The following is a 26,818-nucleotide window of genomic DNA, read 5'->3' as shown; positions in this document are numbered from 1 at the left end:
AGTTAAGGATAATATAATTTCAATCACTGGAGGTTGCCTCACAAAAGTAACTATCATATCCTCTAGTGAGTCAGCAGGTCTGTTAAATTTGGTTATGTAGCTACATAATACTGAGGGGAAAAAGATTAAAATATTGGCTGGTTTGGATTTCTCCTGCTAAATATCTAGAGACACATAAAAAATGCTCTTCATAGAAGAATCATGTGTATCCTGTGAAAAAAACTGACATTGAAAAGAGGCTTTTTGTGTGAATCTGACAATGAAAAAGGAGCACCAGATCCTCAGTGCTTTCTCTTAGGCTTGGCGTAAAAGCAATTTTTGCTGGAGTAGCTGGGAACAAACAGTGAGCACTTTCTTAAAACACTGTTAGGGTTTCCCCATTGAAGTATAAATTAGTAGAGTAGCATAGCATAGCACAAAATAGCATAGAATAGTATAGGACTATTTCAGTTGGAAGGGACCTCCAATGATCTAGTCCAACTGCCAGAGCAATTCAGGGCTGACCAAATTGCACCATGTTATTAAGGGCACTTTCCAAAAGCCTCTTTAATACTGACAGGCTTGGGAGATCGTCCATCTCTTCACAAAGTCCATCCTGGTGTTCAACCCCCATCTCAAGGCATAATCTTTAGCCCAAACCCCCCAGAGGTGCTGAACTCCTTGCCAGGCCCTGCATTCAACCTGGCTGAGCACAAACACTGCCTGTGGCAGCCCAAGGCAGCTGAGGGGCTGTGTGTGTGACACGTGCTGACTATCTCTTGTGACTCAAATTACCCAGAAGTGGTAAGGGCAGCCTTCTACTTACATGTTTTCTGAAGAGGTCCACATGAGGGCCTAAAGCTTGAGGGTCTGCATCCTTCACAAACCAAACCACATCATCCACTGTCCAGGTCAAAGGATTCTTGCTTGATGGCCGAGCTGCATCTTGTCGTTCAGGTGAAGGACTTGAGGCTATGGGTACAAAAAAGCCCACAACAGTGCATTACAATGGCACGCAGAAGTTTCCTTGGTTTGTGATTGTGAGCATGCAGGGCTTTGGCAGCCTCACTGCAGCATTGGACGTTGGATCTGTGTGTGCAAGTATCAGCCGGAGATGGTGGTGTAGGGAGAAAAGGGGACTTGCAGCAGTTTCTAATCTGACTGTTTATTGAAAGACATGATCCCAGCTGGTGAATTGTGTTAAAAAACATGAAACCCTCAAGTCCCTGCTGGGGAAGGAAAAATGTGCCAGCTGCCGGGCTCTTAAACCAAGCTGCCCCTGCTGTCTGATCTGCAGCAGCAGGGATCTTGGCTAAAGAAGACACTACCCTCACACCTGGAGAGAAAATTCTTCAGCACTAAACAAAGGACTCTGCCATAGAATGCAAAGGCTAGAGGATAAAATCAGGATGTAGCAAATAGGGTTTTTTCATTTGCATTCAGATATTCATACTTGTTTTAGAGCTTAGCACAAGGTTTTCAGTCCATATCTTCCTAATCTTAGTCTCTCACAAAGCTGATGATCCCCAGTGAATGCCAATTTGGAAAGTTACTAAAACATGTGAAGATGAACATTGCACATGTGACTTTTTAATGGTACAAGCCCTCGATGATTTAAGGTGACTTCAGCTTGCTGTAGCTTTAAATCAAGTGAATAAAGGCACACTGGAATGAAAGTGCATTTATGTTTTTATTCTTAGTCTCTGCAGAATTATAAATCTCAATCTCCACCTGAATATAATTTGTACCCCCACTTATGCTGCTTCTTTACGACAAGAACTATATTATGCTAGGTTACAGGAAAGCTGTTTCTATTTGTTTATATCTTCACCAAGCAAATTTTGCATTAGCAGGCAGCAGTACACAGATGTATTAAATGTTACTTGCTCACCACATCTGCTCATCTCTTTCTGTCAAGGCCCAGTTTTTAATGAGAAACGTGCAAATGGCAAGCAAGTATACACCACAGAAAACCAGAAATCAAACAGAAGAGTATGTGTAGAGGGAGACCACAGACACATAAAGTAGAGCCTGGAAATGCCCCAAGTAGCCAAGAGGCAAACAGAACTGCTGAGGAGAGGAGGGATGAGCTATCCAGAGACATACTGAGCTTATAAAGACAGATGAGATATGTGAGAATCCCCATGCATGACTCAAAACGTGATCCTAATGCACAGGCGTAAATGTGCTGGGTGGGTTTGGGGCTTATGTAGATTGTCATTCCATTGACTTCAATAGAGCTCTGCTGATCTATAGTGGCTGAGACTCTGCCCATATATGCCCAATAATGGTTTTATGTGCATATTGGTCCTTTCTTCCTTGCCACCGTGCTCATCTTACAGTATAATGTAACAAGGTGTATTTGCAGTTACTCAAAATGAATTTCAGAAAGCAGCAGTGCTATGAATGAGCAAATCTGGTTGATGGTTTTCATAATGAGATGAGATGTAAATATCATGATAATTGCACTCTCATTTGCTAAGTCACTGTTCTGGATACAAAGGACAAGGAAGAGTTGCAGGTCCTTTTAATTAGACAGCGAGGACCAGTGTTCGTATGGACTCAGGTGACTCTGGGCTCCGCTCACAGAATAAATGCAACACACAACAGTACAGACACCATCTGGAGCCTTTAGCATGAAACAATGAAGACAGAGAGTGCAAAACAAATAGGGTAATCTTGGCCAACCCCTGGATCATCAGTAACATTGAGGAACTTTGTCAGGGACAAGCGGGAGAACTGAGACTTGTCTTGGAGACAGAGAGGTATTTCTCCCCTTTACGATCTGTCAGTGGTTTGGATGAGAGCTGATGTGTGGAGGTATTGGGAACTACACCACCTCAAATCAAAGGTCAGGAAAAAGACCAGGCTTTTGCAAACTAGTCAGAAAATGGAGGGAGAAGAGAAAGGTTTTCGCTGTGTCCAAAAGATTGCAGAAGTTTCTATGCTACTGCCATAACATGGTCAGAGGAGACGTTGTGCCACTACTCAGAAGCACGGTTTCTCCCTTAAATTTTTATAAATGTAAGGAAAGCCCAGAGGACTTAGCTTGGGGTTTACACTGGGAACAGAAAGGGCAGTCTGCAGCCCAGTGACTCCTGCCTCAAACTGCCCACGAAAGGGCAAAGGGGAGCAGAGAGCCCTGAGTGCAGCTGGGAGCCTTCACAGGTATTGGAAGTATCTGTAATAAAAGGAAGGGGGATGAGAAGAAAAGGTTGAAATGACAGGGGGAATCTATTCACTCCTTTTCAATCTAGCAATCAATAGCATAAATGTGATTTCTGAAAGACAAATATATAAATGACCTTTCTAAAGAGACTGCATGGCTAGAACTATTCCAGACCCCAGCAGGTGAATATAACCCTTTCAAATCCATGCCTGAGGTATAGTATAATACCATAATATAAAAACAAGAATTATGTGTTGATACTAATTCTTCAATACCCCCAGTTTGCAGCAAAATATCAGGTTTTGGCTGGTGACTCTGGAAACAATCTGTTTTCCATATATTTACAATTTATTTTGTTGATTAATCTCTTTGGCTTTTTAACATTATAATTTACACATCTGAGTGTAATTTCTCTATTTACAAAAGAAAATAGATCATTTCATGTCTACACAAAGGCATGGGGTTTCTTTCAATAGCATCACTTTGGTGAAAGATTACATTAAGCAAGAAAATGTTTGATGGCAGCAGGGCAAGTACTATACATTTTTTTCATATCTGAAGGTATTCACACTTAACCTAAGAATTAGATAAATGAGGAAGTCTCATGTCTCCTGGGTATCCTATGCCATCCTGTCATCAGAATTAATCAAGATGATAATGAATACTCAGATTACAAAGAGATGGGAGTGCTTGCGACCAATAATTATTTTTAGAGATCATAATCTAGGTCAAATCCAATTTCCTGTTTTTGACAGGTGGCAAAAATTTGTCAAATTAATGGAATGGGATATGGAAATTTAGGTAATCAGAGGGAAGCACTTTCCCCTCCTGCCTCAAATGATACTGGGGAAGGACAGTGAAGAGGTTCCTCTGCAGGGGAATGTCTCCAGGCATTCTAGTCAAGACCATTGACCACACAGAAGCAGCTGGAATTACCAGGTCAGTGGCAAAAGCTGAGTAAAGCTGAGGGAAAGAGGTAGCCTGGCTCAGTCTGAGTTTTCACCTCACACAGGCTTTTCTCTGCCACTCATCGCTAACCTCTGGACCTTCCTGAGAAGGAGAATGGAGACAGAGCCAACAGCCAAATGACTGCAGAGGCATGACAAGGAAATAAAATGCTAAAATGGAGTTAAACCTGCAAAAGAAGGAAAGACAAATAACAGACTCCCTAAATATGTTCTTGGCAAACAAGCAGAGCCCAGAGGGAGTACAGTCATTGATAGATAAGAGTGGAAAGGGAGTGACAGATGAACTTTAATATTGCTGCAGGCCTAAATGATTTCTTTGCCTCAGGGGAAGGGGGTGGGAATGAAATTTTAAAAGGTTCTCTCTGATTGCACTGGAGCAGATAATAAGGAGCAGCAGATCTACTGAAACTAAGCAGAAGTAGCAGACCCTCAAAGGTGCAGAGAAATGGGAATTATTTAAAAAACAAACCACCCCCCACAATAAACAAGGAAAGGAGGAAGTCTTTAAGATAATTTTCTAAAAATCTAGGGCACACCAAGCTGGAGAAGAAGAGATGCATCAGAAAAGCAGGCATCTGGGAGAACACAACTACAGGATATTTGGGGTGGGGCAGGGTATTGACAGGCCATGATCAGCAGAGAGCTCCGCAGAAAAGATCAGGCTCAGCACATCTGCACTGGCCGGCGCCGGCAGGACATGTCTGGCTCCACCTGGCTGGTGTCCTTCAGCACCTCACAGAAGAGTGCCTGTCCCACCAGCGCAGCAGCTGCTCCCACTGACAGCGTGGCACGCACTGTGCAGGGATGCAACATCGCAGGTGCTCCTCCGCCTGCTGCAAGAGCAGCCCAGCATCCAGCTGCGTGAGACGTGGCCATGGACATTAAATATTTATCTGGGCTTTCCTTGCTTTGCCTCTCTTTTGTACGGGAAACAAAAAGGCAGCTCACTGAAAGCACTGACATTTTCAGACTGAAATGTCCTCAAAAATTAGCAGGCAGGCTGTATTTGCTGAATATGGTGCTGAGGCTCACAATGCCAGCAGCAGCTCCTTTCCCTTGGGGATGTGCTGGATGTCTCCCATGAGCCGCTTGCAGCATTATTCTGGAAAAAGAGAAATTTCAACCCCCATGCCCCCAGATGTTTTCAGGAAATCTATGTACTAATAAGCAGGACTGCCTCTTTAACAAAGACCCTCAGGTGATAATAATTAACTGCTAATACTGGATAATAAAATCTCCATAAAAATAACAAGCTACAGGGCAAGGTTAAGGTTATTATATTGTGGTTGAACACACAATTCTTCATACTTGGAATAAAGGCTTTGTCTGTTATGTAAGCAGGCTTGGAAAGGTTTATGGTGTCCTTGACTATTCCTTCCCTAATTTAAAAGCTTCAATTTGGCAAATGATGACAGGAAAGTGCATGTTTATCTGTTTGCAGCTCCAACCGGCTTTCTGAAATGAGATTTTTTTTTTTTTCTTTTTTTTTTTTCAGAATTTTTTAGCATAATCAAGGAGAATTAGGCATCAAGCTTCCGATCGCATTAATGAGAGCTTTGAGGTTTAATCTCATCCATTCCGCTTGAAAGACATGTTCTGCTATGCACTGAGATATGTTTTATGATTATGGCTTTTTCCATGATATTTGCCCACCATGATAAATAAGCCAAGCTATTTTTCAAAACTACCCATAAATAAACAGGATTGGTTTGAGGTTTCAGAGATAAATTCTTCCTCTTTTTAATAAGCCCATCTCTGCCTCATAAGTATACAAACTGAAGAGGATAAGAACAGAGACTGACATGCACCACTTACTCATCTTTGCTTACTTGTGATTCAGCAACATATAAATTATGCCTAGAAAGAAGAAAAACACATGCACAGATTCCAAAGACCTTTGCAAGAGAGACTTTGTGAAGAAAGTAATCAAACTCCAGTGTGGCTACACTAAGACAATTGCAGAAAGGTGTATTTTAAAAGTCTGGGATTGCCAGTAGAAGTGGAAGCAACATGGTGGGTGAAAACATGATTTCTTTCTGTTAAGTAATACAGTCTCTAATTTTGAGGAGTGAGTAATGCTTTGTAGGACTCTGGTGAGAATTCCAGTGTTACAGAGCTGACACTATGGCAAATAGTGAAAGAGATGAAACCAGGCTGTGACTGGGAACACCACAGTCTTAATGCTTGAAGTGATATCATAACAAATGTGTGGGCACCTTGGCTTCATGGATGTCACTGTGTTGCCCACCACAGCCACAGAAAACTGCCTGGCCATGTCTGAGAGCAAATGCCTCTCCTCTGCCTCAAAGGACCCAGCTTCTGCTATGGACTGCAGAAGAGTGCTGGAGTCTCCAGACAGCATCTGAGAGGATTAGAGGAAGTGTGATGGATGGTGGTGGCATAAACATTTGTTGTCTGTGCTGCCATACACTGGTGGAGCACAGGGGATTGCTACAGGAGATTGTTAGGGACCCTGGTAGCAAACCCTGTATGGGTTTGTGAGCGCCTCTGTGGTACACCCTAATCTACAGTGGGTGATACCAGGATTAATAAATGCCTAAAAACTAGGAAAATCCCAAGAATATCAATGAATCTATAGCCATTTTAATGATGTTCACTGCATACCTTTCCATTTTAGGAAGCCTTTACTGTTGAGCTGGCCAAATGACCCAGAGACCCCAGAGGAGCTAGGTTATGCAAGTGTCAAATGATTGTCACATAAAATTACTAAGCTGTTTTGGGATGAGTCCTGTTAACCCCAGGTATTATATGTAGCAGTTTCAAGTCATTTATGACTGCTGATGTCATGGATGCCTGGTTCAAAAGCAATCTCTTCCTCTTTGCCCCTCAAAGTGCTTTAATAAGTTTCAAGCTAGAAAAATACAGGAACCTGTAAAGCCTATTGCATGACCACTTGATGACTTTTTGTTTATTCAGTTCTGGAAAAAAACATGTGCCATATTTCAGCCTTTCATTTTGTAAAGACTGCGAATTTTGTGGGAAGTCATGAAAAGAGACATGGAGGTGTCTCCTGAAGCTCAGCTTCCTGCTCAGGACTACATGGAGGTTTCACAAGACATTGGCTGAGACTGGGAAAGAGTGACATTCAAAGTCAAAAAAGAAGGGAAAATAATGCAGGTGAACAAGCTTAAGAAGCTCTGATTTTAAGCTCTGATTTTAAGCTTCGGTCCCTTGAACACAGTTTCTGTCCTGTGATGCCAAGGTTTTTCTCCACTCAACACATTCTTATGTACAGAAGTTTTATGTATTCTGAAAATGCACTAAGTATTCAGTAATCCACCAAGTGATTCAGAGAAGAAAAATCTGTGAGGGCTTACTAAGTGTGAATCTACCACCTCTGGTTGAGGAAGTCTGTGAGCCACACATTTCTGAAGGCAGAGAGGGTAGTAGGGATGCACCACCGGCTCTGCATTTATCCCTTTCCTCGGGGTATGCTGCTGTTTCATGCTGGAGACAAGATGTGTGGCTAGACAGACCTTTGGTCTGAACTGTCCTGGCTCTTCATACATTCTACAAAGAGGTAACGATAAAGATTTTTAAGGCAAGTAAGTAACAACATTGTTACATCTTGGCTCCTCACAGCTGCCAACCATAAAGCTTAACAAAAGGGTCCCAGTTCTGCTAGGAGGCTCTAAGGAAGTGGTGGGAGAGGGGTAAATGAATCCTCTGCACAGTGAGCCTCTTGTCCTCCCAGCACCTGATTATGCCAGCCTGAGGGGCACTGAATAAGATCTGAAAGGAAATGGCTTTTCATTTCCTTTTCTTTGGCACTGAGGCCACCAGTTCCTAGTGTCAGCCTTTTACAAGTTGTTTGCAGTGTATTCCTCTACTATGCACTTTGCTTTGAGTAAAGCTGACTCCGTAAGTAAAGAATGAGATAATTATGAGAACTGAACGCTTATCAGTGGTCTCTATAATAGAGTAACACAGGGCTAAACCAGGGAAGCAACTGTGTGAAAATAATAGCAAAGTCAGTGATGGTTTTGGGTGGATATTGAATATTAAAGAAGGCAAATTTAGATCAACAAATAAATACATGGATAAATACTTGTAATACATATTTTGGAAGAATAATGTTCTAAAATATTAAATAGTGAAAGTTCAGGAGCAAGAAATAATACAGGTGTTGGGGAGGTGAGGGATGTGGAGGAATTAAGCAAAGATTAAGCAAAGGATACTGGAAAGAGCCTCTGGAATGGCTTCCAAGCAAGAATATGCCGAATCAATTGATGTTTCCAAGGGAAATGCAAGGACAAAAAGACAGTACAATGAGGTAATGGTAGACAAAGGGGCTAGGGGACCCAGTAATGTTCTGCAAAGATATCAAGATTTGAAAAAAAACCCCACTGTTGTGGCAGTAGGTTCCATTAATAAATGAGGAAGGGAAAAAATTAATGACTTTAAAATGACTGAGACATTCAACTCCTTTGTTAGATCTATCATCAGAACAAAAAATGCATACATGAAGTGTGAATAATTAGTAAGGGGTGAAGACACTGTTGGCATCACTACTGATAAAGATCTATTGACTGAGAATTTGGAAAATGCAAACAAAGTTAACTGAAGTTCAGTGAAGTAGCTAACCCATCTGATAAACCTGGGTAATTTCTAGAGGAAAATAAATTGTGGCCAATAGGAACTGTAGCTGACAGGTAGAGCAACTGCCTCAACAAATGTAAATTCTAGCATGGTAACTGGACAAAAATACAAAGAGAGGGAAGAAGAATCAATGAATACAGCGGTTCCCATGGCATTTCTTGAATTTGCAGATAAACTTCTTGTGGCTTTGCTTCCTGAAGAATAAAAGTGCCTGGGGCAGTGAGCTGAATGATTTCAAAAAACACATGTTTTGTTGGGGAGTCTTTTTCAAGCAAAATCTGGCTTGGTTTGTGATTAAAGGGGCAGGATGGGTCACACAGCTAGGAAGGAAAACCTTTTGCTAAAATGCTTTGAGGGAGGCACTAATATTTGGGTTTGCTCTGCATCATGTCTTGTGCACAGCTGGTGTCACATAAGTAACAGGTAGTAGCAGTAGTACTGTAGGCAGTATCAATCTTTGGGAGGAATGCCTTTTATATTAATATCTGCATGTCTAAGCTGATCATAACAGTCGTGATTGCCACACAATTACACCTAATACATATGTTTACTTAACAACAGCATTAGAAAACCTTCACCTTTTTACTTAACAGTGAACAGATTGATTTTGTGTTTACAATGGAAGCATGAGTGGTCCGGATGGATTCCATCACAGAACCACCTTACTAATTTTCTTGGGAATTTGGGAAGGAGTTAAGACTCCAGCACAGCACCAGCATTGCAGCACACATTGCTAAATGGAAGATGTTGCATTACCACTTCTGTTTCCTTCAAGATAAGCCCCATTCCTCGTTGGGCTGGAGGTCTGATGCCGCAGGCCAGTAGATGAGGACGCCCCTGAAGACATCTGGGCAGGACGATGGCTACAGGAGGAAGAGGAGCCTCCAGCAGGGTGTCCATCTGCAGGACTCTGACGCACGGTGTACACGGAGCCCACGGAACCCAAGGCAGCGTCGGCAGGATCCACACTGTACTGCTTCCTGTTCGGAGGATCAGCCAGGTAGTCCTCAGGTATAACTGTCTCTGCTCAGGAAGCCCAGACACAAAATAAACATCAGTAAAACAGAGACTATTTTAATCAACCCTTGAATTTTTTTTTTTTTTTTGGCCAAAATTCCCATTTTTTTGGTCAGGAAGTGTAACTCCAACTTCCTGTACAGACAGCTGACCTCAGCCAGGAGAGATCTTTGCTGAGAATTAATAAAAAATGCAGGGAAACACAACCATTCCAAGTCAGTAGAGTCACAAGGGGGAAAACATGGCTTGATATGTGTCATCTGTGTCAGCTTACAACATTATTCTCCGTAAAGTCCTGGGCCAGTGGCTGGCAGGTCCAATTTCCCTCATGGTGCTCCTCAAATACACTGAGAATAAAGGACTGAAAGGAAGGAGGCAGAGGAGGACAATGGAACAGGTAGTTTGTTGTGTTCATAATGCCTGGCAGCCAGTAGGAAGGAGTGAAGGTAATAAACCAAAGCATTCTGGCTGCAATTACCAAAATTAATCAGAAGCATCCTCAGCTGCAGACATCCATCCAGGCCTGGTATCCCGCAAGGATATAGGCTTGATGACTGATGAGCACACCCAAGGTTTATCATGGACAGTCAAGTGTTATGTGTGAGTCACTTGGACCTAACTCAGGTTCAGGCAAATGTGCCAACATCACAGACAACTGCAAACCATTGCTATGGTTCCTCTCCTCTGCACTGCACTTTTCATGCTATGTAGGAGCTAAATACCTTGTTTTTCAGATTCCTCACAATAAGCCAAATTTTGCATTTTATGACCTATTTAGAGACTCACACTTGCCTTTACTTGGGAGCCTAACACACAGGCACGAGGTTTGCAGTATGCAGATTTTTTCTGCCATTTCTCCTCGGATTTAGGCTCAGGTCTGTCACTGTTTGGGCTGACACTTCTATGCCTGTATCACTGTCCTCTTCCTCCAGTCTCCTCACATCCAAGCTTTTCCTATTTGCCTTTTTTTTGTCTTCACAAAAGATGGCCACAGGTCTTCCTCCTCCTCTTTCCCACTGCCATTCTCCCTGCAAAACCAGTTGTCCTGTCACCCAGCCCCAGTATCACTACTGGGATACAAGCAGAGCCCTTGGAAACCTCTATGAGATCCCAATCTTCACAGATCCCTGGCAACGTGCATTTTAGTGATTCCCACTCCTACTGGGTGTTAACACCTGGCAGGCAGGGAGCCCCTAGTTTGGGGAAGTGCCTTCCTTTGCCCCATGACATTTCTCTGAGCTGTTGAAAAGGCCACTTTCCTCATCATGTGTACTGTCCCTCCAGAAACATCTGAGCAGGGTGAAATTTCCCCCATGGTGCTGCACATCAACTTCCCGGCTTGGGCAATGCTCTCGTCCTGATGTACTATGCAGCCTTATTGAGTAATAAGAATTAATGCTGTAATTTATGCCATAAGGCACAAACTCCATTGCTAATAGATGTTGAGGCTGTATATTACGAGTTTTCCTTTTAATTTGCTTTTTCACTCTTTTCCTTAAAAAAAAACCCAAACCATGACTTGGCAGCTGTGTACAGTAGTTGATGTTAAACGAACATGATTTAGTTCAACAACTCAAATACTCAAGAGTTGTGCCATGCCAGCATCTTGGCTTGTGTGTCAGGCCACACCACAGATTTTTGTTACATTGTTTAATTTTATTGCTTCTGTCTTTTAAAATTTTGTCCCATTCTGGGCCAAGGCTGGACTCACCATAAGGCGAACATCAGATTTGAAGGAAAGCTGCAAACGTGAAGCTTCCTCGCTTTTGGGCACTTGCCTTTGCAACTCTAAGGAACTTTCCTTTAGCAAGGCTTTTTTCCCTTAGATGGTTTGGATTCTTACAGCATGCATTCAGGTCTCCTGCTGCTTTCTGCCAGGGATTTCTGAGCTTGATTCTCATACAAATACAGATAGGGTGTAATTCAATTGAATTCAAGGGAGTTCAGATAACGTAACACATCAGAGAAATGGGAATCAGACACTCTGAACCTTTCTCCCTAACCTCCGACAGATGCCAAAATTATATAGCGATTGAGCTAAATACCTTGCTTTTCAAACTCCTCCCAATAAACCAAAGAAAATCCAATCAAGCCTCCTCATTCAAAGGAATTTAATTACTGTGTAGAACACTTGCAATAAAAGCCTCTTATGCATAAAGAAGATGGCTCTTTCTGCAGCATCCTGCCTGCACTGCATGGAATAATTATGCCTCTTGTGAATCATTACCTCTTTATTCCAGGAAAAGAATGCTCTTTTAATATGATTACAATATGAAGAAGACATAGACTATCAAAACAACAAACAGCACATTAAAAGAGCCCTGCTAAATAAACAGCATACAGCTTTTATTGCTATGGATGTAAATTACTCCAAAATTTTTGAGCAGACACGGGGATTTTTTGATGGATGTCCGACTGTCTCAACAGTCTGTGTGAAATAAGACGTGCAGATATAATCTCCCTGTGGAAGGACACCCATGAATTGTGTACAAGCCTATAACAAGGAGCTAATCTTCATCACTTCTGTTCCTAACCTTGCCTAAGACTCTTTTCTTGACCTAGATCAATTTATTCCACATCTCTGCTTTGGGCTCCAAAATGGGAGTAATGATGCCTATTGCCATGGAGCAAGCTGGAGCCTCTGCTCATTACTGTATGAAACATTCCCCAGTGGAAGGTGCTCTGGGAATTTGAAAAGTCATATTAACATCTTCATTGGACTGGGGGGGAGCAGGGATCATCTCAAGCAGCCCACTGCCCAGAAACTAAAAAACCCCATGGAAGCTCTTTGTGTTCCTATTTTTCCAGCTCTTTGTTTGTACCACAGAGAAGGTGCACTAGTTGAGGTTCCACTGATGATGTGCATGAAAATATCTGCATTTTGTAAGCTCCCAGAAGGCTTTGTAGAGTGTATGGCCATCACAGCTTCTAATCCCACTTTGGCCAATTAGGAAAAAAACATCTTTTCTAAGACAATACAAGAAAATATAAGTCTCTATTGGGGTTGAAAATGCAACAGTTCATAAATCTGTAGCTTAGCCTTTCTGTATTCTGTCACAGTTTCATATTTTATTTTGTAGGTAGTCAGTTCCACATATTAGTGAGAAACTAGTACAAAATGCTTTAAAACAGGATTTATGAGAAAGCTGCTTCAAGCTTTTGCTCTGAGCACAGTAATATCTGTTACAACTGCTCACCACCCTGAGATGCTTGAGCCATTTTGGCGTACTTTTCCTTTCCACGAATGGTCCACAGGCAGCTGGATTGAAAAGCCCAAGGCTGTTACATCCTGCACACCTTAAAATGCAACGAAGAAGGAGAGAAAAAAGCCACAGTTGCCTTCCCAATTTTCAAATGCACATTTCTTTAGCTGAGCTTCTTAAAAGTAGCAGTCTGTAAGATTCCTAGCCAAATTCCTGAAGATGGGTCAGCTGAGAGTTAAAAGAGCCTGAGAATCTGCAGCTAACATCCCAGGTCTGCTGCAAACCTCTGGAGTGACCTTGGGCAGGTTATCTGTCATCTGTGGACCTCAGCTCTCCGTTAGGATGAAGGAAAATACTCGTTTTGTCTCTCACTTCTGTAACACATTGAGTTCTTTGCCCCAGCAGTATCCATTTACCACTGCGGAGTGCCACATGATGCATAGTGCCCGTGTGAAAGCAGAACACAAACACGAGGCCTTTGGTAGCATCTGGGAATAGAGACACTCCAGAAAGACAGAAGAATTGACCCTCATTGTACATCAGGGAAGCAAATGAAAATCAATTTCAAGTCAAGCAGGAAATGAAGAAGAGTATATACACAGGAAAGATGATCCCTAGCTGACCTTCTCCTCAGCAGATCTAATCTCTTACTTTTTCTTCTACATCTTAAAAAAAGCCCAAACTTAGTTTGTTAGAATCTCTCCTATAAGCAAAAGCTCCTTCTGCACTGCAGAGACACTATTCTACCTTCTCTCTTTCCAGGCCAAACATGTCTTGTGCCACTTTCCTCACCTGCTGCTGCTCCCACATCACTGCTCACGTTACATCCTTCTCTCCCTTTGCCTCTCTGAGGCTCCATTCCCTTATACCTCCCACCTGCTCCCCCCCTCTATTCTTCCCCATCACCTCTTCCTACTTCAGTCATATTAGCACTATCTCGACTTTGTTCTAACACTGCTTTCCTGCACCTACAACATCACCCTTTTCCCATTTTGCCAGGTATTTCCCTATCTCTCTTTTCTATTTTTCCTCCTTCCACACATATGATTTTCATAGCCATTTTCTCCCCACGCTGTTCCCCTTGCACCCGTCTCACACTTCCATTGATCCGCACTTCCATTGATCCGGCTTTCCCTTTCCTAATTGTAGGAACCCAGAGTGCAGAGAATATTTGTCTGCCTGTTTTGAAGGGTTTTATCCTCCTGAACAACACTGTTTTTGACCTCCGTCCTCGGAAAAAACTGCCTACTATTAGAAAATAATTAGAAACTACACTGGTGTAAATTAGGTGATAGACTACTATGTAAGATTGTCACATTTTCACATTTCACATTGTGAAAAATTTTGAGGTTTTGGGTTTGTTAATGTAGTAAATAGATAAAAGCAAAAAACATCAAAATGGAGGATTGTTGTTGTTCTCCAAACCTTCTTCTTCTACTACACCATGTTCTGCAGTAAAAGTAGTTTGGGATGATTGGACAAAGAATTCCACAGTTTCTGGCTGCGTTACTAAATAATTGGTAGAAAAGTAAAAATAATGTACGTTTTTAGTAACCATTGGTTGATTTACCTTTAAAAAGGCCATTTAATCTTGATAATTCGGCTTTCTCCTGAATTCTCTGCTTTGTGCTGTGTCTGGGTCACGCTAATGACTCTGTTTCTCTGATAAGACTTAATAAACAACTATCTAGAAGCAGTGAAGGCTGAGAGTCCCGTTTGTCTCTCGAATTCCTGGCAAGGACTTTAAAAACTTTCTCCCATCAGGAGAGGCATAATTACGGCACGGTCAGTGCCACTAATATTCCCATGCCTTTTCCTGGGTTCATCCCCGGATTGCTGCTTGGACAGCAGAGCCCAAGGTCAGGGCAGTGAACTGGGAGCAGAGTCCCTTTTCCCAGTTAACAGGCCATATCCTGCACAGCCAGGAAGTGGCTGCTTCTGGGTGAAGGCTGCATGGGGCACTGCTGGAGACCCACACCCCCTGCTCTGAGCATGCTGGACACTGATCCCCAAGCCAGGGAGGTCCTCTTTTACACACCAGTAGCTTCTCAGGACAACTGCCCTTCCTTCTAGGACAATACTTTAATGTCATTTCATAACCTTTTACTTTACCACCTGCAATGCTCAATCATTTGTATTTGCTTTAATTAAATTCCCCATTAACTTCTTTTCCTTACAGTCAATACAGATTTATTTCTGTCTTTCTTTTCTCTGCCCCCACTATTCCTTTTTTGTGTCGTCTCCTATTCCTCATATCATTTAGTGATGGGCTTTGCCCTCTGACCCTTCCCTGTACCTTTTAAAGTGCTACCATATATTGTCTATAATGGGTTGACCAGATGTGAACTCCATATTTTAAGCAGCATGATATCATAGCTTCCTCAGACCTCTCCTTTCTCCCAGCCAGAGACGACCTTTTTTCATCTCCCAGTCATTTTGAGATGAGCCAGTCACAGTGTCAAAATCCTGTTGAGAGACTCCGTCTTTGTATGGTTTCATCTTTGCCTGTATTTTACAGTTCCTGAGCCTGGCTCCAGCTCCAGGCACAAGGATGGCATTTGCCCTATCTGAGAGGTGGGAGGGGAGGGGACAGTTTTAAGCAGCAGCTTAGAAACCCTGCATCTCAGCCTTGATGAAAGGAAAAATAGAAGTGGGGAAACACAAAAAGCAAATGCTGAAATGCAGAAGGAAATCCTTCAGATGAGTTTAACCAGCAGTTCAATCTTAGTGTAAGCCAGAGAGGGAGAGAGCAGAAAGATATAAACAGTGCTTAAGATTGGGAAAGATATGCTTTGGCTCTAAATGGCTATCCTCTGTTTTAAACATCAACTCTTAAAAGATTTTAGAAGACGTTTTTCTGTGCCTTCCAAACAGACTCACACATTTCTGTCCAGTCAGGAATGCACCACAGCCCTTATCTTCCCTGTAGTTTGAGCCTGCATGCATCTATCTAATGATAAGAGCCTCCTGTGATAGATTAAGACTTTCCAGTTCTGCCTGCTGTGATTTACTCTTGGATTACAGCACCAGCCCATTCCTTTTAGCTCCATTGCCCATCCAGACATGCAGCACAATGAAAATATGATGTCACCCCTTAGCAGATGTTTCCATACCATGTCAACACCAATCTCTGGTACATGCATCTGCACCCTACGCAGCTGGCCAAGGACCAGACCTTTTCCACACCAACCCGTGGCTGCCACAGTTTGCCTGGACAACGAAAACATTACAGGGAGTGACATCTGGTTTGTGGCAGCAGAGCCAAGCTGCTTGCTGCTTGCCAAGGCGGAGTGGCATGGCGACACCTCCCCAAGGAGTCACAGCATCCCTGAGGCTGCTGCAGAGAGGCAGTGAGTGAGCAGGCAGCCCAGGGCATCCGCCAACAGCGGGTCAGGGCTGTCACGCCTGTGGTTTTCAGTTTACAGGGGAACTTTTGCATGGGTTATAGGAACACACAGTGGCATCCACAGGGGAAAAAAAGGGGGGCTTAGTAGTCAGCCAGAACAGGAAAATGTAAATATGCCTCATTCACTTGTGAATGCAGATATTATGAACACTGAAACTATGGTCACACTGTGGAGATAAAGCCTGCAATGAATTCTCCAGGGTTTAGTCTGAGGCTTTACTGCACCGTGTATCATCTAGCTGTGTCCTAGCCGCTAAAAAATATTTTGCAGTAACTGAAATGCTGAGTCCCCAAGGAGAAGCTGCCAGTCAGTTAACATCAAGAATCTAAATTTTTTAGAGAGTTTTCCAAAATCCAATGTTGTCCTGATTAGGTCCTCAGCACAAGCAATTTTTTTTTCATTATTTAAACAATTTCCCTTGAGTGTTTGCAGCCCAGACAACAGCCACATTGTGTTTAATGCAGTAGAACCAGGGAATGAAACCAGCTGGGAACAGATCAACATGGTTTTATTGTCCAAACTGAATAAAAAGGTAGAGTAAATTCTAAAGCTAGCTGCTGACAAATACATTAGATTTAATAATAAAAGGTGCTCGTGTGAATAAATAACCCATTGAGGAATTTTTTCCATTTTTAAAGTGCTTGGGGAGGATTGAGCAAATGTATTTTGTTACAATGGAGAGGTTTTAGTCCTATGTTACAGCACAAGCAAATTGTTTAGGGACACCCATGAGTGAAGGCAAAGGGATTTCAATGACACAGAGATCTAGGCTGTAGAAAAAGTCTTCCTTTGGTCTCTTCCACCTGATTTCAGACCTGCTCCTCCTTTCTCTTCCCTTCTCCCTTGCCTTTATGTTATACCAAAGTGTACATCATGAAAAGAAGATTTATCAGGGTTGTATAGTTTTGCGTCTTAGCACAGCAATGGATCTGCAATGGCAGAGGGAGATGGGAGAGGCTGCGATCGATCTTTCCAGTTTCCAGCTTCTAGCAGTAGCTGGAGGGGTTTTTTATCAAGGTAGTTTATAATGCACTCTGTATCCCTATAAATCAGCATTGATAGAAGTCACAAAAAGCTGTATATAGAATAGACTAGATGAAAATGACTGTGTTATTTGAAAATTTCACGGCATTATATACTGGGATTCTCTGCAGATGAAGTACTTAGTGCATTTCTGTTTTGCTACCACCATGATGAATATCCCTGAATCACATTGCTTAGCACTGGCTTAAAATATTTAACAGTAATTTTTTTATTGTTTGAAAAACAAATCATTTGAGATACAAGAAGTGAGATGTCTGTACCAAAATGCAGTAACTGTAAAATAAGCTGTGTTTGCTCATTAATAAATATAATAATCTCAGCCAGAAATTAGGTAGAATAGTATATATAATGCATGAGCCTGTGCATGTGTTTGTATGCAGGTATAAGATCTTCTATAAAGTCTTTGCTTCACCTCTCCCTGCTCAGTGCTGCTGCCCTGCTTAACTTTCTGGTATTTCTTCTGCCATGTAAGTACAACACATCTGTGCCCTGAAGTCTTAGCTTCCCCTCACAAAACCTTTCTTTTCCCATCTTCTCTGCTGCTTCTCCTGACGTCCCCAGTTGACCTCAATCCCAGCAGCTAGGAACTCCCCAATTCCCCTTTGTCAAGCCCTTTTATCCCCTCCTCTTTCCATGATCCTACAGAGCCAGTTTTCCTCCACACCACTGTGCTGCACTGTGCCATGCTGCTGGGGAGCAGGGCTTACCCTGGGACTCCATCCTAGGACTCATCCCCAGCCTCACTGTGTTTGCCTTAAAACCAGCTTCTCTAATGAAGACCATCAAGCCACTGCCACCTTTTTGTTTAAGTCACTTCTGTAACCTTATCTCTTCCATGAAGAAAGCCACCATAAAGTACCTGATTCCCCAAGCCACCATTTGCAGCTTATTTTCAGTCACAGGATGTACTTCTTCCCAGATGCTGGTGGTGGAACTCCTTGCCTTGGACCCTTACCTTGCTCACTGCTGCCCAAGGCCAGCACCGTCCCAGCACAAACAGCATGTCACCACCAACAATTTGCTTCTGGTACTTTCTTAACTGTTTTAATCCCCTGCTTTGCACTCATTTTGCCAGCAGATTAATGTTCTTCAGGCAGATGCTGTGTGTTGATACTATCTGAAAGGCATTTTGATGCACTCTGTATAATTACTGCAAACAAATAAATCCTAAGGAATTGGGGAGCACTGTTGATTAAACAGTGGCCAAGACTTTTCAAGAACAAACAGTGAATGTTTTATTTCCATGGAAATGGAAATGCCACTGTGTGTGGGTTTCCATTTGTTTTGTAGTGAACTGGGAAACGATAGAGAGAAACAGAAGGTAGATAAAGACAGATAAGGGAGAGATGACGATGAAAGGTTGAAAAAGAGAGCAACATGAGGAAGGTGAAAAACTGAGCTGAAAAACTGAAGAACATCCAAGCAAAAATCAGCAATATTCCGCAAAATAAATCTGAATCTTGTTTGAAACCTGTCAAATTGAAACAGCCTAAATACCAGACTCCCTTTCCCCACTCTCAGCTGTCTGCTTCCTGCCACGGAGGTGCAAGCCCAGGCCCTGCCATAGGCACCATGTACCAGGCAGTCCCAGAAGCAAGGGCCCTCTCATCCAGATTCACAAGCAAAAGTTCTACTCTCTTCCAAAACCTTTCTTATTTTATCTTTTACTTAATAAGCACTGGATCTTGAGGTTCACCTTTTTTCCCACTCACGTCTTTGAAAAACCAGGTTTCATGTTGGCTTACGCTCACAGCACTTGCATAGGTTTCTCATCACAAGTTCTGGCTTGTGGCCTGCTCATCTGACTGCTTGAAATACTGGTATATTGGATCACAGGTATTTGGGTCAATATTTTAAAAGCTTAGGAATGGAAATTCCTGTTTCAACTTTAGTTTAAGATATTTAAAATAAAAGCCTGAACTGCTAACTTCAGGTATCTCCTAAAGGAATCATACAGCCCTAGGGAAAAGTCTTAACTAGCTAAAACAAAGTTAAAGCTAAACCTGGAGCTAAAACAGAATAACAATCACATGATTTACCTCACTGGGGCTCTGAGAGTGTCCATGCTTCCTCCACGTGACTCTGCTTGTAAAGTTTGAATTAAATGCTTATACCCAGGGGTATTTTTTTCTGTAGTGGATATGATCTCATCCATCATGCTTTATGCATTTATGCCTATCATTTCATCCACTTTCCTTATGCATACCCTTTGATATGGAGAAATAAAGCATCCTTAAATTCTATTTCATAGCTCAGCTCTCTTTTCTAACATCCATGGCTGCAGCCCAGGCAATATCCAGCACTGTTGGTGTCTGTGCCATGGCACTGAGCACATCTTGGGATGAAGGATGAAAGGGCCTTTGGGCTTTTCCTTATTCACTGCTGAGGGCAGGGGGGCTACCCCACCAGGGGTAACTTTTCGAAAGGGATGAATTTTCTTGCACCCCCTCAAGTCAGTGAAGGTAAAACAGCCCAGCAGAATGTGGGAAGGAGGAGTTCTCTTGGTCTGGCTGCTGAAGGGATGTCTGCTTACAGCTTCATTGCTTAGCACCCACAAGGACATACAAGTTCATAAACTTAAAGGAACAGAAAGGGAGTCTTTCTTCATTTGTGAGTTAGCAAACAGTAATCTCACAACTTAAAGGTCAGAAAGTTCAATTTAGCCAATTCTGACAATTCTATAGAGTCCAGGAAAAATACATCACAGCTGAATTTTTTCTCTTCCATTCATCTCTTATTTTTCTTCCTGCCAGGATTTGCTCCTTAGTGTACATTTTATTAGTTTCTTCTGATCTAGGTTTAAAGGGTCTGAATGCTAAAGCCTCTGCTACCACCCTCATGAAACCCCTCCACAGGAGCACTGACTGACCCTCTCTTTTCTTTCAACTCTGTGCCTTTACTTCCTATCCCTTGGACCATCCTAAACTGTTCCTGTCTCTCCCCAGGTTTCTGGGCTACAGCATGCAGCTCCAGCTGCAGTTGCCTCTCCTTTGGCTCTTCCACAGAGCTACCACCCTGGACACCTCATTTCAGGAAGCCAGTCCTCAGGATGGTGCTCCAGCTGCAAGCAGGACCTCAGCACAGGGGTCCTTGGTGGGATGTCTTGCCCTGTGGCCAGTTGTGTCAGGTGGGGAGGGAGAAGGCACCCAGCCTGCGGAAGGAAGGAATTGGGAAGGAATTGGGAAAGAATTCGGAAGGAAGGAAGGAAGGAAGGAAGGAAGGAAGGAAGGAAGGAAGGAAGGAAGGAAGGAAGGAAGGAAGGAAGGAAGGAAGGAAGGAATTCGGAAGGAAGGAAGGAATTCGGAAGGAAGGAAGGAAGGAAGGAAGGAAGGAAGGAAGGAAGGAAGGAAGGAAGGAAGGAAGGAAGGAAGGAAGGAAGGAAGGAAGGAAGGAAGGAAGGAAGGAAGGAAGGAAGGAAGGAAGGAAGGAAGGAAGGAAGGAATTCGGAAGGAAGGAAGGAAGGAAGGAATTCGGAAGGAAGGAAGGAAGGAATTCGGAAGGAAGGAATTCGGAAGGAAGGAATTCGGAAGGAAGGAATTCGGAAGGAAGGAAGGAAGGAAGGAAGGAAGGAAGGAAGGAAGGAAGGAAGGAAGGAAGCCATCCCAGCCTTTCTCAACTGTACTGCAGGTTCTGCCATCAATCTAAAAGCCCCAAAGACCATATAAACTTTTTATATTATACTTTGTTGTGGCTGGATGGCTCTGCTCCCTCTTTAAGAGTGACCTTAATGTTTTATTTATTGTTTAAAGGATAATGATTGTGGTAGAGGAATATATGAGGCAATAAATGGCCTTTGCAGGTAATTAAATGCTGAGGAGAGCTGCAGCTATTGATAGCCATAAAAGCCATTTATTCCGAGTGTGCTGAGAAGCCAGGAGCACTGTTCCTCTTAACATGCAACAAGAGAAGATTAAACAAGCCATGGTACTAGAAAGGGGAAAGACAACATTTTTCTTACCCTCTCAGGGCTTGAAACTTCTGAGCTGCTGTTTATTTGGTTCTTGCGACAGAAAATATTGATTGTAATAATATGTGGTTTTCTATCATATTATTCTTTTTTTCCTAGCTGTTTTAGAAGGGCTTTGCACATATTGGCAAGAATTATTGCCCTCATTCAACAAATACTCAAATAAAGGCACAGCAGGGAAGAGTGGCTTGCCCACATAGTCAATGGGAATGTCTCTTATAAAAATCCAGTTCCCAGGCCAGTGTCTTGCCTACTTAGTCACGCTCCCATTGTGCATTGCTATTGTGCTTGTCATATCAGCTTTTCAAGGGCTTGTGGATAGGAGAAGCCCACCTTCCTATAGACAGAGGCACTAGCATCCTGCTGTGTTTCTGCTCCATATAGATCCCTACTTCCAGCCAGTGCCACAAGAAGAGGCGTTGTTCTCCCATGAACAGTGGTAGGGAACTCCATATGCTATCTACATATCCAAATTTGACCTGGCCATGGGAAGAACAGCAAGGCTGAGGTACCTTATTCACAGACCTTCCCATCTTCCTCTGTGATAAGAATGATCCAGGGTGGCCACAGAAGTTCTTGCATAAAGAAAGTTTTTTTGCAGCCATGCTCTGTGTGGAGACATCAACTGTGTAACAGACCAAAATAGCCAAAAGCCAAGGTTTGAGACAGAAGGAGAAAGGAAAGGATTGACTGAAAGGGAAAATAGATGTTTATCAAAGTTCATGTTTCCCACATAAGAGAAACCTCTTCCATTTCTGTGCCCACCAATAGGCTAGCCAGAAGTTTTTTAGCAAATATGACTTCCTCTGAAAAATAATCTAGTACTCACAGGTGCATGTCAACAGTATGTACATGTCCTAGAAATGTCCCTTTTGCATGCTCCCATCTAAGCCTCCATTAGCTGAGCACAAGGCAAATGGTGAAATCTGAACACAGAGTGGAGGTGCTTCACAGGATCTCTGTTGGCTTCCCACCATGTAGCCTCTGCCACACCTCACCGAGTTTTCTGCACAGGTCACCTAGGTCTTGCCATCATTTTAGCTCAAACTGCTCTACCACTCCCATGGAAAATTCTGGGATGCAGGTTCAGAGATGCTTTGAACCCAGGTGCTGTGGGGACAGGTAACATCTCAGGATTTGCTGTAATGTAGACCCGAAGCTGGGCATTTCCCAGATGAAAGCCGGGGAGTCACCCCACAACTGCTCCCCACAAATCACTCTCATGAGCCAGAAAGTCCCTTCACAGCTGAGAAAGAGCCGTGGGGAATGTCCCATGTGAGACATGAGACATGTGAGGGCCATTGGCAAGGCGGGCAGAGCGTGGGGCTCAGGTGCAAGGAGGGTAATGCACTGCCAACAAGGCTCATTGCAGAGGCCAGCTCTAGGCACAGCCTGATGAGTGTGCGCTTCCTAGGCATGTAAAACATAGTTGTAAGTGATACATGCATATGTCAACAAATCCCACCTGGCCTGTACACAGCCATTAGCATCTGGCAGCTTGCTGTGAGCACAGGTGAATTATGGCTTAGGGGCATGTGCTTTGGGGCAAGGTTAAAAGGTGACTCCTGCATGGTGTAAGTGGATTAATATGGCTGGACACGATGCCGGCTTCTCCTCTCACTTCTAATGGTGTAAATCATGAGTAACTGCACCAAAGTCAATACATGGATTAGATTCATTGGTGCAAAGGGGCTGAAAAGCACATGATTTTAAAAGAAAGGACATCTCGATTACAAGATGGAGAACAGAAACAATGAAAAATGTGGCTGCTTTGCATGGCTTCCTGTGGTGCTTTATTATGGCCCTGCTCCTTCCAGGCGAGCTTTATCCCAACAGGTGCCCTCCCAGACCTCCGCAGCAGAGCTCCTATGGTCCTCCTTATCACTGCACTATGGGAAACCCAGTCTCTGCTCTGTGTAGCAGAGGAACCCCCATGCTGGCCTTGCTGCAGAGAAATGCTGGCCCCTGGTGAGATGGAAGGAGATTAAGCAATGCAGCATTGAACATAGACTCAGAGCCTCAGTCCAACCTGGCCTTGAATACTTCCAGGGATGGAGCATCCACAACCTCTGGGAAACCTGTTTCAGTCCCTCACCACTCTCACAGTAAAGAATTTCTTCTTCATATCTAATCTAAACCTACCTGACTAGCCGTGGCTGCCAAGCCCATGCTGCTTCTGGGGCTATTAATTGGACACACACCCACACACGCACACACACCACCCCACAGTGGGAGACCCACGAAAGAGAAGCCTTGCCTACACCCACACCTCCTGTCTAGTTTGAAGGAAAAATAAAGTTTTGCCCATCCTCAGTGTCTGGAGAGATCCAGTGAGGATGGTGTCAGGGACATCTGCACTGGAATTTTGTGGGGAGGGAGACACTCGAAGTGTAACAGCAACTGTAAAAATTCCAGTTGTGGAATTGCCTTCTCTCACATACAGCCCTGCCGTGCAAAAGTAAATGCAAATGTACATGCAAATTAAAATGCAAATGCAAACGCAAATGCCAGGCCTCCTGGGCTGCACTCGCTCAGTGCTACAGAAAGCCCTTGACCTCTCAGAAACATTCAGCTTGCTGCAAATGTCCTAGTAGAGAGGGAAGAAAAATACTGCTTTCCAGTCTGGGCTCCTGCCTTTCCTCCCCTATGTGTAAGAGTGGCAGCTGGATTTCTTTGTATAAAAAGATGATTTCTGCACTGTGTGCACAGCCCTCTCCCAGCTTTGGTGTGCAAAGCACACACTTAGGGTATTCTTGGTGAACAAGTGATTCAAAAATCATAATTGTGGACACTAAAACACCTTTCTCTCATCTGCCAGCATGTCTGCCATTAAACTGAATGCATGAGAGACAGAGTGCTCCCCAAACACCCACAGTGCTGTTAATAAAAGAAAAGGAAAAATAATTTAAGTCAGGAGGAAGCCTGCAGGTGAAATGAAGGCTCATGCCCATAATTTACATCTTTCTTTTTTTCTAAACTAGCTTTTGCAATGCCATAGTAAGGCCCCAGGGCAGCTTTCCAGCTGCTGATTGCAGATGGGGCTGCAGGCATGTCCCTGCTCCGTGGGGACTGTGTGGGGCCAGCACCCTGTCCCAGAATGTGAGCAAGAATGAAACTCAGGGGTGCCATCCATCTGGGAGCCCAGTGCTGCTCAGGGCAGGTGCCCTCAGGACCACCACCATCCTTGGATGCATCTGCCCCATGCCAGAGCCCCTCCAGGCTTTGCCCCCCATGGTCAAGCACTAAGACAGGGACCTTGCAGGCACTAGAGGGTTTTAATCTAAATGAAACATTCCTTCAAGTAGCAAAGTAAGCCACTTAGCAGTCACAACTCATTTAGGTTTATACTCCCGGATGGAGGTGGCAGATTGGGATCCGGGCTGACTGTGCTACAGCAAATAACATGTGCCTTAGGTTTATGCTAACATAACATGCTGGCCCAAAATTTCTCTGCTGGGGCATCTCAGCACAATGGCTCTTACCTGAACACCTCCTCTATAGCCACTGGAATAATACCACAAATAAGCTCACTGCCTCCCTCTGCAAAGGTCCCACAGAGGCCTGCAGTTCCCTATCATACACAGCACAGCACCAAAAAAAGAGACAGCCATTTCTTCAGCTCTATTCAATCTTGAGCCCAAGGTGACCAAGGAGCCTACCTGCCTCCATCTGTCTGTTCTCATACGCCTCCGGGCTCTCCGTCACGGCGCTGTACTGCTGGAAAGGCTGGTTGCTGAAGAGATTGTCACACAGGAGGCTGCGACAGAGCTTCTTCAGGAAGCGCAGGACATACCCAATGCTGTTCACTACCAGCAGGCTCTGGAGATGCTGCTTCCCCTCAAAAGAAGCTGAAACTGGAAAGCAAAACAGGAGCAATTCGATACCTGTGGGTGGCATGGCAGGAGGAAGAATGAGAGCAGGGGAGATAATTTTGCTCAAGTATTTGTATGTCTTAAAATATTTTGCAGAATTACCCTACCTGAGGCACACAACAAACTGAAGGAGCTTAAGGAGCTGAGTTTGTGTGACCCAGATCACCTTCCCCCTGGAGAGCTGAAAGATGCTGACTGGCATGGTCAGCAGTGCAAGCTTTTCTAATACATGCATCCAACTGAAAACTGTATTGTGTCGTTAGAAGGAGGCAATTATGATACCCTGGTCTCAGGAAGGGGAAAGAAAGTGATCTGCAGTGATCACCAATAGTGATGGGCTATTAGGCTGAATTCAGCAGTACCCAAGGTTTTAAAAGATAATGGGGAGGTAAGAATTAAAGGCATGATTGTGAACGAATGAAAGGTACCAGGATTGTGCTGAAGAGAGAGGTAACAGCTTCATTGTTGATCTTTATTTACTGAGTTAATGGCATTTATAGGCAAGGGAATGTTGGCAGTTGTGGTCTATCCAGAATTCAGTAAAGTATGAGAAATCTTTCATTCAATTGGAAACGGTTGCATATGAAAGGTGGGTCAAGAAATGGCAACAGGGTCTGCTGGCAGGAGACCCCAAGTCCCAGAGAGAAACCAGCAGCAGTCTCTGCTGGCACAAAAAAATTTTGTGGATGCTGTAAGCTGGCGGACATCATCAATGGAGAAGAGGACTGGGAGATTGCACAGGAAGGATCAACTGATTTTGACTTCTCTGATAGTAAATATGAGTGAAAAGAAATCTGGAAAGTAAACAGAAATCTGTAACTCTTTGAGGAGGCTCAAAACAACCTGATGGGAGAAGAAATGATAATACAAGCTTACCAGATGCCCATAAAACAGCAAGGTGACACAGTCATGAAAAACTCAGACATATTTCCAGAAAGTGTGGAACAAAACACTTCCAGGAGAGAAAATTGAGTGTTAAAACCACTATACAAAGTTCTGGAGAAACTGAGATGGATTGACGGGCATCATTCTGGTCATCCAGGCTGAAGAAGGGTGAATTCACACTTGCAGAAGTGCACAGACAGACCACATGGATGTTTGGGGAACAGAAATTTTCCCTGTGGCACTGCAGCCATCACCATCCTGCTATGTGGGACTGTGCACTCCTTTCACTGATCTTTCTCACCTGAAAGAAGCTGTGTATCTCAGCCTAGCAGGATGAGGGCAGCTCTCCCAGAAATACATCTAAGGGTGAGAACAGAGCAATTAAAATTCCTGGGTAAACCTGTCAGGGGACATATTTAGCCAGGAATCAAAAAGGGCATAAGGTTCCAGTCATGGGAGAGATGGAGGGGTCAGAATGGACCCACCAGGATCAGTTGTAGCAGGACACATTCAGGTTTGCAGGGAGGACTACATGATATGGCTGCCTGGACTCTTCCACCTGGAAGGTTTTTTCCCAATCCTAGAGTCTCCCATCACTACTAACAAGTAAAAATTGCAACATTAGACATATAATTTTGGGGATAACTTCTGAGATTTCCTGTTGGCCTGAGCTGCTGTGAGGGATCA

At 43.5% G+C, this 26,818-nt stretch overlaps 1 protein-coding gene across 1 annotated transcript in view; it reads right to left on the bottom strand.

Moving 5' to 3' along the window:
• The window catches only part of SCML4 (Scm polycomb group protein like 4), a gene marked incomplete at both ends in the record, with an annotated part of 44,236 nt that overhangs the window by 3,665 nt on the left and 13,753 nt on the right, over positions 1-26,818 (bottom strand). The window contains 3 exons of the mRNA XM_082302779.1: positions 806-951; positions 9,493-9,759; positions 25,034-25,228. Coding sequence (XP_082158905.1) covers positions 806-951; positions 9,493-9,759; positions 25,034-25,228 — 608 coding nt within the window. The remainder of the gene's footprint in view (positions 1-805; positions 952-9,492; positions 9,760-25,033; positions 25,229-26,818) is intronic.

The sequence above is a fragment of the Coloeus monedula genome, assembly GCF_965178545.1.
Source record: "Coloeus monedula genome assembly, chromosome: 2".
In the NCBI taxonomy this organism is placed as follows: domain Eukaryota; kingdom Metazoa; phylum Chordata; class Aves; order Passeriformes; family Corvidae; genus Coloeus; species Coloeus monedula.
The sequence above is the reverse complement of the archived record's forward strand: the minus strand, read 5'-3'. Positions and strand labels throughout refer to the sequence as shown.